Source organism: Cuculus canorus, chromosome Z (assembly GCF_017976375.1).
Source record: "Cuculus canorus isolate bCucCan1 chromosome Z, bCucCan1.pri, whole genome shotgun sequence".
NCBI lineage: Eukaryota > Metazoa > Chordata > Aves > Cuculiformes > Cuculidae > Cuculus > Cuculus canorus.
Window position 1 is genome coordinate 30,226,696 of NC_071441.1, and position 18,374 is coordinate 30,245,069.

General features: G+C 42.6%; 2 protein-coding genes across 11 annotated transcripts in view; one reads left to right on the top strand and one right to left on the bottom strand.

The window, feature by feature from the left end:
* The window catches only part of TLE1 (TLE family member 1, transcriptional corepressor), a 76,817-nt gene extending 60,059 nt beyond the window's left edge, over positions 1–16,758 (bottom strand). For 3 of the 10 annotated variants that reach the window (XM_054055478.1, XM_054055479.1, XM_054055474.1), the window contains exons 1-4: positions 15,237–16,342; positions 14,543–14,643; positions 12,851–12,914; positions 12,713–12,757 (exon numbers count right to left, since the gene is read on the bottom strand). In XM_054055478.1, the coding sequence (XP_053911453.1) occupies positions 12,713–12,757; positions 12,851–12,914; positions 14,543–14,643; positions 15,237–15,260 (234 nt within the window). In that variant the 5' untranslated portion in view covers positions 15,261–16,342. The other 7 variants (XM_054055475.1, XM_054055470.1, XM_054055469.1 and 4 more) reach the window with 7 other exon arrangements.
* Positions 15,259–18,374, top strand: part of LOC128850378 (translation initiation factor IF-2-like) — a 70,411-nt gene continuing 67,295 nt past the window's right edge. Inside the window, exons 1-2 of the mRNA XM_054054029.1 lie at positions 15,259–15,791; positions 16,101–16,770. Of these exons, the coding sequence (XP_053910004.1) occupies positions 15,259–15,791; positions 16,101–16,731 (1,164 nt within the window). The 3' untranslated portion in view covers positions 16,732–16,770. The remainder of the gene's footprint in view (positions 15,792–16,100; positions 16,771–18,374) is intronic.

Sequence of the window (18,374 nt, forward strand, 5' to 3'; positions counted from 1 at the left end):
GCGTGCAAGACTGAACATCAAGTTAACATCAATTTATTTTTTGTGAAATTGAAGAAAAATACAATGGAAACTTTTCAATTACTGACAGAGGCTTATGGTAAAAAGATCCCAAAGATCAAGTCAGTGCTCAAAGGAAACCATTTTTTGTCATCAGAAGATGGCAAAGCAAAAATTACAGAGATCCTCAACAGTCTTTCAGAAAATGATCTGCAAAATTGCTTTGAACATTGGCAGAACTGAATGCAGCTGTGTCAACCCAGAAGGACTTGAAGGCACAATCTCAGGTTCATGTCAGACCTCACGGAAGACCTAGCCTATGGGAGCCAATACTCTCACTGATAAGTGAACAGTGCAACATTCTTCTGAGGAGAATTAATCACCTTTCAGCTTCAAAGGTTCCAACAATAATAATTCTGGGTTTGCTCCAATCAGAGTCTACCACATGTCCCAGCAGTGACTTTAGCTGTAGCATCCAAGATGATCTAAAGCAAAAATTACACCTTATAAGATGTTATTTTTAACAATTGGCTATATTGACCTCAGACCAATTTTCATCTCCACCTGTCTAACAGCCATGTGGATAAAAGCTCTCTTTAATGTTACATGCTTGACCATTTTTAAATCTCTGTTCCAAGCCAGAAATCAGTTAAATACAACATTTCAGAAGTCTGTAGGTAAGAAACTGCATTAGTGTATTTTAGTCTTGAGCTCAAATTTAGTTCCCATTTAATATTTTCATTTTTCCTGCAGAATCACTGAAATCACAAGTGAATAGTGAAGTCTTTATCCTTTTTGTGATTCAAAGACAACAAGCAGCATGCATTTACAGAGCAATTAAATTACAAAATTTCACTGTGTTTAGCTCTCTTCATGCTTTGTTAGAAGTCTGCTACAGAAAGATTCAAGCACTTCCAAAAATTTATTGCCAAGGGTGTGGGAGGTGAGGTTGGAGGTATAATTAAATCTCAAAACTTAAATATTCAAAAGCCTCAAATTATTAAGGCTAGCATTCTATGAACTTTGCTGTTCATAAGCTATTGAATCCATGTTGACCACTGAAATATGCATAGATTATTAATGCCCTTTTATTTAAAACTAATACAATACAATCTGTTTTGGTAATGGCTGCAAATGGAAAGAAAAAAATAAAGGCAACATGCCACTTAAAAGTTAAGGCCTCTATAGTACATCAATGTCAAACAACAGCATTTCAAGCTAGGATTCAATACAGGTTAAGTGCCACTGCCAAATTTTCTTGTTCCCAAACGTGCTTTAAGATTATTTTATTGCTTAAAATTTAATTTGTTCCAACTCACATCTCCATGACAACGTTGGCTTACCCTGCAAATCATTTGGGTAATTGGATATCTTATCTTTCTACTGCTCTCAAATCAAATGATTATGCTAGGACTGCAGCAGCCAATCAAATTTACAGGCCTCCTGAGTAATAGACTTGCACAAGTAGCCACATTCATCTCCACTTTACCACCATACCAACTAAGCTGCAACAAACTGTGGAAGTTGGCCTTAAAAGTCTATTTTAAATTACAACTACTGTCATTACTAATATTGTTACCAAAAGGAGGGGCTGAGAAAGCTTATTCTAAACAGATATTTGAAATTAAATCTGACAAATGGCAATTGGTAGCACTCATTTCAGCAACAATGTCTGTATTTAGGGCATAAACTGTCACTTTAACATGACATTTTTTAACAAATACAGCTTTCCCTCTGCCTGATATTTGTACTACTCATTTTAATTGCAAGGTCAGCCACCCACAAGGTAATATTGAGATCCCACAAGACTGGCATGAAAAGTCTTTACCTATGAAAAAATCCAAGACACTGCCATATTGCAAGTGTGAGTGGGGAGAGTAAGAATTAACAGAAATATTAGTAGAATAAAAATACAAAATGATAAAGCCACAGAATGCTGGACTGAATTTTTTAAATTCAGTACCGAAACTACATTTATCTATACCCTCATAGGTGCCAGTTTAAAGCACAGAAAGGTCATCTTACTTTAAACATAAGCTACATACAATGCAGAAATCAACAGCTACACTTGCCAAACACCTTCTACTGGTTTGGACTTCCTTCAATTGTAAAGTGAAGTGACTGAATATATTTCAGATGTCTACTTGCAATGCTTCGTATAAGAACAGAGAGAAGCGCATACTGTGTAGCTTTCAATGAACCACTGAACACAACTGCCCATCCCATTTGCAGCTGTAAATCATGTTGAACCTCAGCCAAGCGACAGGAGGGGAGGGGGAGGGAAAAAGAAAGGAAGCATGAAAAAGCAGTATATCTACATTGTAACTGCCACATGCTACCAGAAAAAAAAAAAAGTTGGCTTTTCATATAGTTTAGTATTGTTTTAAAATTAATTCCTATTTTGCTCTCACACAAGCCACACCTAAATTTCTGCATAGATCCTTGCAAGACTTGCCACACAGCACTTCATTAGGATGGAAGTAGAAAGCCAGAGCCTTGCATAGCTGGAGAATTGCCTTGAACCATGCAGCTTCTTAAAATGAGAGCAGTAGAGTTCCTCAAACCAAGCACATACATTTACAGTATGCAAGTCAATAAACTCCCAGTCAGGATTCAGCCCTTATCAACACATTCAAGTAAGACTACAACAGCAGTAGATCTGGACTTGACTAGAACAATAAGCATGATGTCTGATGAAAAAAAAAAAAAAAAAACCCAAAAAAACATTACGACAAAGGCCTGAAATATGGGGGAAAGAATTCAATACACTACATTCACCACGACTTTACCAACTGCAACCAAATTAAACTTACAAAGTCAGTCACATGCACTTTTGTATCTTAAATTTGGTTTCACCATTTTACAATACTTAGTTGACTAACAGCTCAGTTTCAGTAATCCATCAAGTCTGAGAAAAAAATTAAGGCCTTAAAAAGGTGTTCATCTCAATCCTTCAGCTGCCATCAGGTGACTCACTAATGAACAACAAGTTAAGATGACTGACAATCCTATGTTAGCAACTAGCAGAATTATCCATCACGCAGAATTCAGAAGGAAAGTGAAAACAACGGAGATTTTCACTATATGGGAAAAAGTTTGGAAATCTTTCAGCAAAACTTTGGGAACATGTCAATAAGTTTCTTCCCCATTTTATTACACTTTATAAATATTCCGTTTCTGACAAAATAGAAAAAAATACTAAAGATACAATCTAGATGACATTCCGATAGAGAAGAACTGATTGAAATTGTCTAAGAAGAAACTCATGAGACTGACAATGACTGCAGAGTTTATAATCATCGAGAGGGGAAGGAAGTATGAAAAAGACAGTAAGACCTCTGGAAAGTGAATGTCAACTGCTAAGATCAGTTTTATAGGACCTATTACTGAGGAGGGAGATAAAATAGCATTGTGAAGAGCTTACATTTTCTTTATGAAACAATATGAAGGACAGAGATGACAGTTAGTACATGTGAGAACAGAAAAGGAAGGGACCAAGTTAAAAAGGGGATGGGATTGTACCAAGAGACTAAATGCTGAATTCACAACTGACTTCATACAAACAGGAAAGCATACAGGAAGAAGAAACTAGGCCACGTGAGAGAATATGAACATATACAGCAGAAGCATGTATTTTTTTACCTATGTAACAGTAATAAGCGATACTTCCAGTGAAGCTAGTACTCTACCTCTTGGAGTAGTCAGGAGGAAAACAAAAACAACACTTTGATTCCCTCAATCCCCTCAATTAGAAAAGAAAAGATACAGTCAAGGGAAATCAAGAAGGCCAAAAAGTCTATATTTATTTTGCATTCATCTTAACTACACAAGAATCATTACCAACCACATAATTAATGTATCAGCAATGCAGCTTAAACATGAAAGGAGCAGATCAGAACATTCCAAGTAAAACATCTTCAAATTGACTAGGCCTGATGAAATAAAAAGAGCACATTATTGACAACAGAGCAGCCAGTGGACACCTTGAAGAAACCGCAAGCGCCATGTGGATAGGAAACTACAAGCGGCCAGTGCCAAATAGAGAGAAAACAGTAAATGAAGGAGCAAAAGACACTCCAGCATAATCACTATTCCTTAAATGTGGATCATTAAAAATCTTATCCATAAGAGATTTTTATGGATTTTTTAATCCGTAAACTCCTAAGTGAAATACGGATATAAATTACAACTCAGAAGTATTTTCTAGCAGTAAGCAACATCAGAATTATGCAATACCTCAAAATATAATATAATTATGTCTAAGAAAGGTATTTGTTGCTAAGAATTTGACACTCAGCATTATTAGGAGCAGCAATCACCCAGCCCAGCTAGAACTTCACAGGAACACAAAACTGCTTGATGATTAAACCATGCATGAATACATCCTTCTCTTCTGCAAATTAAGAAGTTCTGCATGCATGATAGGTCCTGTATTTTTCTGTATTTCCCACTAACAAGCACGAAGATCTCTTCATTTGCCCTAATCCTTAATGTGAAGGGAGCTTCAAGCTGAGAAAGACAGACTATACCAGAGAATAGCTTCAGAACTCACTTCCAGTGAATGGAAAAATGGACTACAAAGGGTAAAGGACAGGCATAAAGGACCATGGTATGCCTAGACAGGAACATAAAGGAAAAGGAAATAATGGGCCAGGAAAGAATTTCTTGGTCACAGTCAATCAGAGGTTGAACATAAGTCAATAGTATGCTGTTGTAAAAAAGGCTGCTACCACAGTAAGTCATATGCTATGTAAACTTTCAAAGCCACACAGTACAGCTTTTCCTCCCCTGGAGAAATGCACTTATCTCAGGCACTTTACTTCATCTGGGCAACAACATTCAGAGAATGAATATTGGACTGTAGAGGTATACAAAATGGTTCTGGAAGGCAGGGGAACTATCTACTCTCCTTATCCAGGGTGAGGAAAATGTATCAGCTCAAGCCACATCACAAAAGATTGAAGATGTAACTGAAAAAGCACTTCAACAGCAAGGATATAAAAGCACTCTGCTACCCAGAGAGCTTGCAAGTCACCACTACTGTTAAGTCTTTGCTAACAGATAAGAGAAGCACCCTGTCAGGAATGACACTAGTATAGCCGATTCTGCTAGTTCACAGGGACGACTTCACAACTGAGCTCACACGTGAAGAATAGTGATAAACATCTCTGCTTTTTTTGGTTTTTTTAGACAAACCAAAAAACATTGTTGAAAATGGGAACTGTTGTGGCCACACCACAAAAGAACATTCTATTAGTTATTTTTCCTATGAAATCATGGGGGTTTCATTCCCTTCCTCCAGGGATTTAATTCAAACTTCTACATTCAAAAACTTGGGATCATCACACCATGAAGCAAAGACCACAGTAATTCAGGGCTTTTAGAATACTTCTAAGCAATTTCATAAATAGGCACGTTGCGACAGATCATAAAAAACAAATGGTTTCAGATGCCCTTTTCTTTTTTTGACCTAACAAAAGCAGATTTCCTCTTAGACATAATACCTAATCAGGATGCAGCCCAATAAGCATATCCATCCTTACTCCCCTTCTTCAAAACTGAAAGCTGTTTTTCCTTGCTAATCCATAGAAGCCTTTAAAATGGCACAAATAGAGGCAGCAACATTTTGTTCTCTAAATCAATTTTATCCGCAAGTCATCAACTAGATGTTGCAACACAGAGAAAGAACAGTCCTTTCCTTTTAATTCAAAAATCCATACTTCCATTACCCTTGCAAACTGCTAAACAAGCAGTATTGGCAATTTGCTTGTGTTCTGTAACATATTTACTGCAAATCCCAATGGCATGCCTCCTAATGCAGCTTTTATTGTGCTTGTTCTTGCCAACACACTGACTGGTCACCTCACAAGTAAGTTGCTTTAACCGACTGTTTACATAAAAACCAAAACCTTCAAGAGGAATAAAAAAAGATTGAACAGAAAAACCCCACACATCCTTGCTGTTGAGGGGTGGGTGGTGTGACAAAAAGCAAGACAAAACACCAAACAAAAAATCTACACCAAAATAGCCTCAGTTTTCTGATTCCTCACCACATACCGAAAAAGCTAGTTAGCTCCTTGGATCACCCAAGAGAAGTACAAGGTATTTACAGATAAGCAGCCCTGACACAAAGCTTACACAACACCCCTCAAAGAGCTTTACTTTGCAATTTAATTATCTCTGCTCATTTGCTCACACTTCTGAAGAACATAAAGAAAGCGAAACTTAGCCAACTTCAATTAGAGACAGCCTTCTTCAACACTTAAAACATCAGCCACAGAACAGTATTATCATTCTAAGAAGTTCAGCGAAACCTACCAAGTTAATTTGTTGAACTGTTTCCCCCACACTAAAAAACGTATTTTATAAAAATTAGGCTTGCTAACAACTAAAAGAATCCTCAAGCGCTAAGAAACTAACTACAACTACCCTATGAAATAATGGTGTAAACAAAACTTTTCCAAGTAACAAAATTCAATATTGTTTCCATTTGAATCTTAACACAGCAGAGTGGGCTGGTTATTTATCAAAAAAAATGCAGCACTGGAAGCAGTCATCCCTAGCCATACTGTGTAATGATGGCTTCTGAGCTTACAACCATCATTCATGAGCAAGAACTCAAACGTGATAGGTGACTACAACCTATGCTGTTCAGCATTTCATGACAGCCAAAAGAGAAATCACATATTGAGATCTTTTGCAAAGGAAAAAGAAAAAAAGGAAAAAAAGAGTAAAAACATCAAAAAAAACCAGAATTATGTGATAATATAAAACTCTGGTTCACCCGCACTCCAAAAACTGCATGTAGTTCTAGTCCTCTCTTTTCAACAGGTGAAGTTAAAAAAAAAAAAAAAAAAAAAGGTTGAGGGAAAAGCAAGGCAGTTAATCAAAGAAAGCTACACAACTGTGTAGGGATGGGACTGCCAAACCTGAAAAGGAGTCAACACAGATGGGTTACAACAGAGACATAAAATTTTGAATGCACTGTAAGAGCAGCTAAGAATCACCCACTTGCCTATCCCTAGAACTAGGAGCTATCAAATAAAAGCAGTGGAAACAAGGTTCAATGCGAACAACGGTTGGGTTTCGAACTGCACCTGAAACAACCTTCTCCCCACAACAGCACAGACAGGGTGGAAACACCCTAGATAGCAGTTATGCAGAAGAGGATGCAGGTGTCCTTGAATATGCATCAGCCCTACACTCTGGTGCTGATGAAGGCTACACCTTATACTAGGATGCAATAGTATGACTGTAATCAGCTAGATAATAAAAATAAATTTTCTCCCCCTTGTTTGGCAAGAAGGAACATGTTGCCAAACCAGAGCAAGTCCCCAAGCAACATCATGAGGGAACTGTAGAACACAATGTATGAGGAAGAAGTTGGATTTGTTTAGTTTCAAGAAGAGGATTAATGTGAGAGAAGATCGGATTGCTGACACAGAGGTGGAGAGTAAGCCAGATGGTTCTCAGAGGTGCAGAGTACAAGAACAGAAGTCAGACAATGGTCACCAGTGCAGAAAGGCAAGGTCCTAGTTAGTGAAGGAAAAAAATTCTTCACAATGATGGTGGGTCAAACACTAGAAAGTGTTGCTCAAAGATGTTGTACAAGATTACCTCCACAAAATACTCAAGATGGAAATTTGGTATTTCCAAAAGCACAGTCTGCAAGTGCAAGTTCAGGTTGAACATGAGACCAACTTGCAAGTACTTTAAAAGCCATGGCCTATGAGTAATCACTAGGACCAATCCACTAAACTAGCGTTTTGACAAACGCATGCCAGAAAATCAGGAATTCTCCCTGTCACCTGTTGTTTATCCCTTTTCTGGAAGGAACTATGCAAGCAACTACTAATGCTCAAATAGCTACATTCACAGCCCAAGCGTTATGCAAAACATGAAAATAGTATTGTTTGACATAATTGCGATTAGATATCCCCAAATCTTACTTCAAGTGGAAACATAACTTTATTATTTCTACCCAAAGCTATTATCTTTTTTAAAATAACAGTACTGTGCAGTCTTCTGATAACCGCCAGTTAACCTAAAAGTGATTTTAAAGGCTTTTACTGTATGCCAACTGTGAAGGTCCTATCTTCCATTTTGCACAAGAGAAAATGCAATTTTACCACTTTCCTCTCATGCAAACACTTAAATGATGGAGTACGGTGGGAGAAAAGGTAACTCAAATGCTCACCTTGATTTGGTATAACAATCAGCAGAAAGAGGAAAGGTGCTAAGCTTTTTCCATGGAATCTGTTACAACAGAAAGAGCACTACACATTCAAAGCATCTTCCCTCTTACTCTTCTCCTTGCCCCAAAAAATACTAGTAAGGGGTTTTTTTTCCCCACTTGAACCAATCCATAAATACATCAACAGACATCTGGCAATGTTAAGTTCCAGCAGTGCCAGGGAACAGTTTAACAACACACGTAACAGGAACCTAAAAATGGGTAGACCAACTCTAAAATGTGAGATATGATAGGCAGTATTTAACATATGTGCAGTGCTTACACTGTGACCTACTTTCAGATCGAATTGTTTATGGAGTTGACATAATAGATCATATCTGACAAAATGGTTATCTAAAGGCCTCACTTGGAGACACGGTGCCCTTAATCTGTCAGAAAACCTTTTAACAATAATTCTGGTCTTGAGCTTGAATGTGGTTCAAAGTCAAGGAAGTACAGGTCACCACTCTAGTCTTTCCTCCCCGTTCTAACTGGTAACTCTAGTTGTGGTTGAAACGGCTGCACTGGTGATACAACTGTACTTATTTAGAAACCAAGTATTTGTAGAGTAAGTACAATTTTGAGTAAAAAATATTATGTCCCAATCAATCTTACCTGGTTTAAATAAAAACAGGTCTTATGTGACAGCATGAAGTGTAAAATGCTCACGAAACACTCACTGTACACCAGCAAAACCACAACAATGCAAGTAGAAAAAAAAAATAATTTCTCTATAAATCCTTTTTAACAGCACAGCCATCCTACTCAGCAGCTGTAGAAAGCTGACTAAGCTCCTTACTTCCCTTCTATTTAACCCACTTCTGAAGACTGATGTTCTAATGATATATCAGCAGAAGATTCTGTCCTTTATCGTACAGCATAAGAAATTATTCCATAAAACAGTCCAAGCCTAAACAAACATTTAACTCTTGTACAACTGGTTAACATAATGCAGTTTAGGAGGTTGTGTACTTCCGTACAAGACGCAAGGTACTAAATGACAGATCTGTCTCCAGGCAGGTCACAGAGGTCACAATAACCTATTCAAATAGAGGGATAGCTAGTGATCACCATTGGGATGGCAGAAATCCACATACTGTAGTAGCTGATTTAGTCTGTCAGTTGGTTCAGCAGTGATGCATTTTTCTTTCTTTGGCCTGCCCCAGAACAAAACTAATCTTCCACATAAACAATCTATGCATTAAATGCACAGGAACCCCTACCTTCTGACCTATGACAGAAGATGACAGACAGAGCCAGTGAAAATAAAGAGGTGCTACCCTAATAGCAAAGGGCAGCAACTCTTTTCAGTACAGCAGAATTTTTAACACCCAACCAACTCTACATGTTGGCACTAGTAGTTGATGTACCTGCTTTACCAGCCATGGACATCACAGCAGAAAAAAATCTGACCTGAACAGCGTAACACAGAAAAGAAATTTAAGAGCACACAAAATGTTCTTATTTATTCCACCTACTGGACACATGTGAAAACAATATCTGAATCAAGTGCATCTGTCCTAAACAAACCCTTAGGTGTTTGTTTCTGTTTGAAGTATGCAAACCTTAGTCAGTAACTATTCGACTTAAAATAATTATGTCTGAAAACGAGTGTAAGAATCCACACACAACCAACCTCTGAAATTCTTAAAAAGGCACACAGAAACAAGAGTCCAGAAACCAGCCACATAGCCACAACTATGCCAAGATTATTTCCTGACCACTGTTCAGCAAGCACACTGAAATGCAGCAGGAATACCTGCATCTAAGCACACAGTTATGCAACTAGGCCACTGTGACACGCCGAAGCTGAAGTTGTGCAGGAAGTCTTACCACTGCCATTTCTGGAGTCAAATGCAACAAACTCAAGTGGAAAGCTCTGTAGCACAGCTGTTCCTGTGTGAGAAGTTCACCTCAATTTAGTCTGCTTATAGCAACACTTAAGTTCTGACTAACTTTGTTTTAGTCAAATTGTAATAGACTACCAGATCAAATGAAGAGGGAACTGCTGATGTAACTGTACCAGTACAGGAAATTAGCTCTTTCATATGCAGGCAAACTGCAATTGCTTCATTTCATCCCAAGTAACTCTACCCTGACAGTGATGCACGTACCACACTGCATAAAGAAACACTGCTGCAGTGTAATCTTTTGGGTTTTTTCATCCACATCCAGAGCAAGTGCATAGGAGGCAGGCCTTAAAAACATTAAAGCTCGTTCAGTGGAAAGTATCCCCATTGCTGCATTTCTCAGCAACAAAGATGTTGTCAGAAGTGACAATTGTGTGTCCCCTGGTGATGTCTTGCTAGCATTTGGTTATAAGCCATAAAGCAGGAATAATTTCAGCCTGTCAAGAGCCTAGCTAATGCCCAGTCTCCCCATAGAGAGAATTCCTGTCAGATGTAATGAGAGCTCCAAAAGCCTTCTCTACAACATAATGAGCACGTAGGCTATCCTGGTGATCAGCCAGCAAAAAGCATCAATTTGAGCCTGGATACACTCTTGGGGCTAGACATCACTAGTTTTAATAAGAATTATGATTATTATCAGCCAAAAGCCTCCTCAGAATTTATCATTAGACGCACAAATTCATTGTACATATGATTGGTAGTTGGGTTTTGTTTCCTGTATTCTAACACCTATGTACTGAACTGTACCACCATTCGGAACCTTCATCGCAGGTGATACCTGCAATCATAGGCATCGAAATAGAGAGTCTTTAACATGAAGGTGCTACTTTTATCAGGATTTAAAAATAACTTAACATGAAGAAGCATAGTGTCTGAGACTCATATCCAGGGAAATTTACTTATGCCTCCAAAACCTTACTCTTTCGTTACCAGCATACAGAGCAAGCATGCTCTACTTTTACTTATACAACACAGGTATAATGCTCTACCACAAATCCTAAAAGCTTCTGAAATATCACTGCCTACTGGGTATGTAATCGTAGCTACTACACATTCAGAACATCAAACCCTTGCAATACACAGACGCTAAGGTAAAAGTGAAAACCTCGGTTTTGACACTCTTTAATCTTGTGGACTAAATTGATTTTATCTAAAGTTAATTCCTAGTACATTTACTGAGGTCATACATTCTCTTCAAACACCTTCCAAAACCACCATTCATTTTGTACCAAATGAGGCTGCTATACAGACGTTGGCTTCCTCACAGGTTGGAGCATGCCAAAAAGTTGTAATGGAGAAGAAGGAAAAGAAGTCCAAGAAAGAAATCGCCAGATCACAAAGCCTGGAAAAGACACTTCAGAGGAAAATTGATCTTGTTCTAAAATACAAGAGACAATAAGTCTAATGCAGCTACAATACAGAACCAAGCTAAACATTATTCTTGATGCTCCATCTACCTATTCAGTGCACTACTCAAAAGATGACGTCATCATAGTATGTCTTCTTTAACCAGCATTTTGCATTCAAACAAGCATACCTCTAAAACCAAGGAGAATACCTACCCAGCTTTGCAGACAAAGTCGTTACAGAATTAAAAAAACACCTTATAAAATATAACATTTTCAAAGGAAAACAAAACAAAAATCAAAGAGTTTAGAGTTACAACAGAAAAATTCAACTCTGCAATTCACTTGCTTAATCAAAGCCTTTGAATATATAGAAGATCCAAGCCTGAACTAATCAATTTCTCTGCTATGCCCTAGCCAGTCAGCCATGCCCTTTAATTTAACGAAATAAGAGTTTTGGATGAAATAGCACATATACATCAAGAAAGAATTGTATTGTTGTACTTTGAAATGTGTCCAACTGTGCAACTTCATCTAACGATATTTTTTTTAAGAAACTGTCAATTTCTGAAAGACTTATTGTACCAGCATCTTGATAAAAAAAGTGAATGTCAGCATATCTACATTATACTTATACCCTGCCATTAATGTGTTATTTGGCAGACAACAACTACTCAGCCGAAGGTCCTCCAGGCTGAGCAATCATTTAGTTTTACTCCTCTTATGAGGTCCTTAACGACTTGTTCCAGTTCAGTTCTCTCTTTATTCACCATTACAGTGGCCACAAGTGTGAATTTTATGGGAACTTACAAACTCGTAGTCACAACTACAGCTTTCCAAATTACTAAACTTTACATGCTTTTAAATGGCAAGGATTTGAGCTACTATCACACTACATATGCTACACATGCGCAAGACCAGTTCTACATTTCAAAGACTCTACCACTAAGAAAATAAAACCACATAAAGCACAGAATCATATTTCTGAATCCACAGACAAGATCTTTCCTTTTTTTGCCAATGCCTTTCCGGACCAATACTAAGAACATCTTGCCACTCAGCCTAATGTATACCTCATTTGACAGCAGGTAGGCAAAGTTTTACTAATCACAGCTACTAATCAGCCTGTTGATTCAGACACACGACACAGTCACATGACCGGAATGGCTACACTTAAATGCATTAAGACTGCAGATTTTGAAATGGCTTAGAAAAAAATGCCTTACCTGTTTGTGCATTTCAATGTTTAATCCATACGACATTTCATAATACTGCAAATAAAGGAGCAAACATTATTTTCTTACACTAGCTTATACTGTATTAGGGGATATTTACTGAAATAAAGAAAAAACAAATATACTTACCATCACATAGTGCCTCTGCATTTCTGTCTTTTCACTTGCCAGTTTCTCACATTCCAATTTAAGGCTACAAAATACATGACACTTTAATGTAGCTGTTATGTCACTTGTTTTGCTATCTACTTTATTTGTATTTTGACAGCAAAAGCTAATTTAAAAAACTCATAAACTAACACACAGAGAGAAAAAGACAATTTATACTTTAAATACAAAAGCCAAGCAGGAAATTTAAAATATATTTCATGGGTGGAGTATGAGACCTAAACTGTCTCCAGAACTCAAATATGTCCAATCTTCACGTTTTGACAAAGAACTGCTATTAAGTGTTAAAATTTTCAAGCAATAACAGTATATGAATTTCTTTTAAGTAATTCTCGGTAGCAAAATAGAGGCACTTCTTTGTACACTACATTTAGTAAATTACTGCCAAGGAACACCGCTCATGTTTACAATTACAGCTTGAGTATGCCTCTTAATTATTAATCTTAACTACACTGTAGCTAACGTTACCTTCTCCATAGCCTGAAAATCAGTAACTTTGACTATCTTTTACCAGCAAGTTTTCTATTTTTGTTTCCATAAATGAAAAGGAGTTGCACTTGGCACTTGCATTATCTCATCACTAACAACAGTATAATTCTGACTACTTTCACCAAAGGCAAATGCCTCAACATTCTTTCTTCCCTCTTGCAAACTGTCTGGGTTTTTTAATGACACTAGTAAGCATCCTAGGGAACAGTGTGTACGCCAGCACTTTTTACTTACAGGTTGGATATCAAATGTTTATAACTGATACTGCATTTCTATTGTAATAAATAGCTTAAACAAATTGTTTTAGGTAAGGCTAAGACTACACTATTATAGGTAAAAAGAGGAAACCTACTCAAAACCAATCTACTTCTAACTGGGAAACCTGCAAAGATTTTATTCCTATCCCCACCTTGCAGATGCACACAAGTACAAAATTAAGACAGACTAATGCAACTGTAGCACCAATTGCCCTGGATGTAAGAACCGGTACCCTAAATCTCTGTAGGAACCTCAGCAGCAAGCACACTTAAAACAAAAATGCCTGAAGGACAGGACAGCAATCAGAACCGCATACCACGGCTTCAGTAGAATCATGTCCACTTTGTGTTAGTACTCCAGTACTAGTGTGATTTAACAATCCTTCTTGGCTCTTTAAGCACGGCACGCTGGTATTTTATTAATCTTTGCATTAACACCACACATGAATGAGCGAACATGAGAATCAGTTTCCTGAATGCTCTGTGCCACAGAATTAGCTCAGGTCTTCTGCCGATATACTTAAAATCCTCCACATAAGGATCTCCAACAATTTGTTGGTTTGGTTTCGGATGTTTTAAACGCACAAGAGTCGAACCACTCCGGGTTCGCTGGTCCCACCCTTTCGCAGATGTCCAGGCAGCACACCAGCAAGAGCACTTCCGCCGCGCAGGGCTGCCTCCGCCTGAGAGCCCCGTCCTGACTTCTCCCTCCCCATCCACCCGGCCACCGCCAGGGACCGGGGCTCCCGAGCCGCCCCTCACCAGACGGCGCCGCCGGGTTCCTCCGCGGGGCTCAGCCGCGACGCCGCACGCCACCGCCTGGACGCAGCCGCTCAGTGCAGCTCCGCGCGCCCGGCCAGCGACGGGGCAACCACCCCTGGCCCCGAGGCGGCCCGCCGGCGCTCACCTGTGGTACTGCGCCTGGAGGAACTGGAACTCCTCCTTGATGCGGTCCAGCGACTCTGGGATGGTGAATTTGAAGGGCTGGCCCGCAGCCTGGTGCGGGGTCTGGCGCGGCGGCCGGCACGGGAGAGAGAAGCACGTTCAGATACGGCGACGCCGCCTCACGGAGAGGGAGCGGGGTGGGGTACTCTGCCCGCCGCGATCGGGCCGGAAGGATGGAGGGAGGCAAGAAGGGAGAGCCCAGCCCGCCCCGGGGCGCTGCGTATTTGTTACCCACCTTCCCATCCCTCATCTGCGTGGGGTGAGGCTAACCGCGCTCCGGGAGCCGCTCTAGCCCCGACCTACTCGATCCTGCCGCCGCCGTCTACCCAAAGCGAGGCCTGCCGGCTCCTCCCCGCCGACCCCCGTCGCGGGGGCACGGCCGACCCCGGCCCCGGCACCGCGCTCGTCAGGGACGTGGATGCTGCCGGGCCCGGCGGCGACCCCCCGCCGTCATTCCCAAGGCGAATAAGTTCCAAACGAAACAAAAGGCATCGAGGGAAGGGGAGCGTCCCCTCCCCGGCCGCGCCACTCCTCGCAGAATACAAACTCCGGATTCGGGGCGCCCGCACCCACCTCCGCCGGGCGGGGAGCGGCAGGGCACCGCTGGCGGCAGGGCACCGACTCGCACGGAGCGACGGCGGCCTGGCCGTACTTACGGGGTGCCGGCTCTGTGGGAACATGGCTCCAGCGGCGGCGGGGCGCTGTCACACCACGGTTCTCGCAGCGAACTGCCCCACACACCCCGTCTTCACACCCAGGGCACCGAGGGGGCAGGAGCGGCGACACTCAGTGGACGCCTTCCCTTCGCTGCCGCAAGCAGGAGCGGGACGAGGCGCCGCTCAGTGCCTCCGCCGCGGGGGCATCCTCCGGCGGCGGTGTCCTTTGTTGCTGTTGCTCCGAGGGCGGACGGGCCGCACTTACGCTTCTCAACGCCCAGCAGCGGCGGGATGCGACGGGACCCGACGGGGCCGTAGGGAATACCACCCCGCCGCGGGACTGAATAATCCCCCTTTCGGACTCTCCAGTTGCCGATGCAATTGTAAGGCCGAAAACCCTGTACGAAGGCTACTCCTCTCCCCACTCCTGCCTGCTGCCAAGAGGGGAAAATCCAGGAGGAGGAAGCGGGACGGGGTGTCAGCGGCGGGACCGTCGCAAGCCAGGTGGGCGAGGGAAAGTCTGCGAGGAAGACTGCCCTGCTTCCGGGCGTCGTCGTAGGGGCCAAGTCATCAGCAAGACACGGAGCGATGAACAAGGGAGGAAAGCGGGAGGAGTAGGGAGGCGGCGAGGGGGGCTCTGCACAGCCGGCCCCGGTCGGAGCAGTTCCAGTAGCACATGCACGAAGCGCAGGACGGCAGAGGAGGGGAAACCACACACGCAGCAGACTCTTCCGTTAGTTACAGAAGGTCCTCAGGACAAAAGAAAAACGAAGCCCCTTACAATGCCCACTGGCCCGATCAGCCAAACACCTGCAGAGTCGGGAGAGGGAATGTATAAAAGCGTCCGTATAGGAGCTAAATCAGACGGGAAACTCCTTCTAGCAACGGCACCACTGCAAGCCTACTCCAGGCGGCCGCGCATCGGGGAGCTGCGCGGCTCACCACGGTCCCCCAAGCCCCGTACATCGCGACGGCATCATCAGTAGCAGCATCCTCATCCTCATCGTCGTCGTCCCCCACCTCGTCCGCGCTGCCCGCCGCTCCTCGCCGAATCGCGATAAAGTTCTCCCCAGCTGAAGACTCCGAACCCGAGCGGCCGGAAACGCCGCCGACCTCCTTCCCTTCCCCCCCCCCCGCGCCGACCGAGGGAACGGGGAAGCCCGGGCAGCCCCGCGGGAGGCGCTTAGCGGGACAGGAGAGCGGCCGGAGCCGAACTGAAAACACCGCCCTCGCCCGCCCCGCTTACATTAGCACGCGGTTTCACGCTCTGCCAGCTAACCAGCGCCTGGCCCCGCCCACCCCGCCGCGCCGGCAGGGGAGAGGAGAGGAGGCCACCGCCCCCGTCGTCCAATTGCCATCCTCAGTGACAACGTGGGGCTATGATGCGCCCCGGCCCCATGGACCAATAGCAACAGGCCAAGGCCTACCTCCTCTCAGCCTTTCGCTGGAAACCGTTTCTGGCTCTGCGGCAGGAGCGCTCCTGGCTAGCCAATAGGAGGGCACGGAGCGCGTAGCGTCGCGGCAATGAGGAAAGGTCAGTGGGAAGGAGAGTGGAGAGGCTGAGTTGTCAATCGAAGTAACGTGGGGCTCGCAGGCTGGTGCGCTGGCGCTGAGTGGGCGGGGCGACGAGGGGCTGGCGGCCGGCTGTGCTCGCGGCGCCTGCGCGCGAGTGTGTTTTTTGGGCCCGCGGGGAAGCCGTTGTAGTGGGGAAGGAGCGGGGAATCGGCTTTGCTTCTCAGTGGGCGAAACGCTTGTTGCCACTTGCTGGTGGCGCGGCTGCTAGCGCGCGGCGCTTTGTTAGAACTCTGTGAGATGCGACCCGTCTCTCCGCCTGCGGCTCAGGGAAGGTTTCTCGTCATAGGGGTTCTGTGGGGAGCGCGTATGCTGACGGGTGTTGGCCTTGTACTGACCGGCGTCCACCGTTTCTTGCCATTAACCATGCGCAGGCGCGACCCGGCGGCGGCCGCGGCCGAGCGAAGGAACCGGCCCCGCACCGAGGCCGCGGCCCATACGGAGCCTGGCCGAGAGCGCCAAAGGGAAAAAGCAAAGTTTTTGTGTTCCGAGAATCTTGGTAATGAGCAGACGGATACGGCAACTTTCCTGGTCTTATTTATGTAATAGTACCGGTACGTAGTGTGTAGCATCTGCTGACGGTGCTCCCAGCTATACAGAAGATGCCACAAATATAAAACCTCACGCATGTTTGCATTCCTCAAATATACCAACTGAAATGTTAGTTATAGAGACCGTCTGGTGGCAGTTGTCCTTCGGGGCTTTTCTGTAAGTGGGGTCTGCTAGAGGAAAGCTGTTGAGAACTTTGCTGTTGTCTACTTGAGGTAGATGAAGCCCAAACAAATTTTAGGGGTGTGCTGTGTGACTACTGAGATGACAAATGATGACACAGCTTGCAGAGGGAAGTAAACTTCAAAACATGTCTTCTGTTAATAACCACCTTATTCACAGCAGAATTACATGCTGGAGTGTAAAATACTGTTACCTTCAGACTTGCCTTAAGACACATTTATGCTGCTAATATACCTTTATTCTACCTAAAAAGAGGCCTTGAAATGTGTCGCAACATTTAAGCTCAGTAGGAGAAATTTTATAACTTGTGTTTTCCTATGATTCTGCATTGATGTTTACTAGATATGCTTATTAAGATTGTATTGCACTTCATCTTGTATCCTAAAGAAAGAGCAGTCTGTGTTTAAAATTTTATGTGTTGCAATGTCAGGGTACAGCTTTACTCATTCAGAGTGCTAATTTCCATACTACTTTATTCCCGGTTTTAAATAGAAACAACCAAAGGAAAAGAAAATGAAACTCCCTCAGTCTTCTGAGGTGGAGTTTGAACTTCATTGCAGTACTATGGAATACTGATACTGAAAACAGATGCATGTATGTCTGTGTGAATGTGTCTGTTTGTGTGTGTACATGTACATGTAATAGTGTCTGTACCTGTAGGTGTCTGTTCACACCCATATGTATTTGTGTGTTTGTATTTATAATATACATATGTGTGTGTCTTTGTGAATACATAAGTAAATGTGAGGACTTATAATGTGTTTTTCAGATATGAGGCAAAATACCCTTGATAGTGCACTTTGATATATTGTGGTTCCCAAGACAGGAATGTAA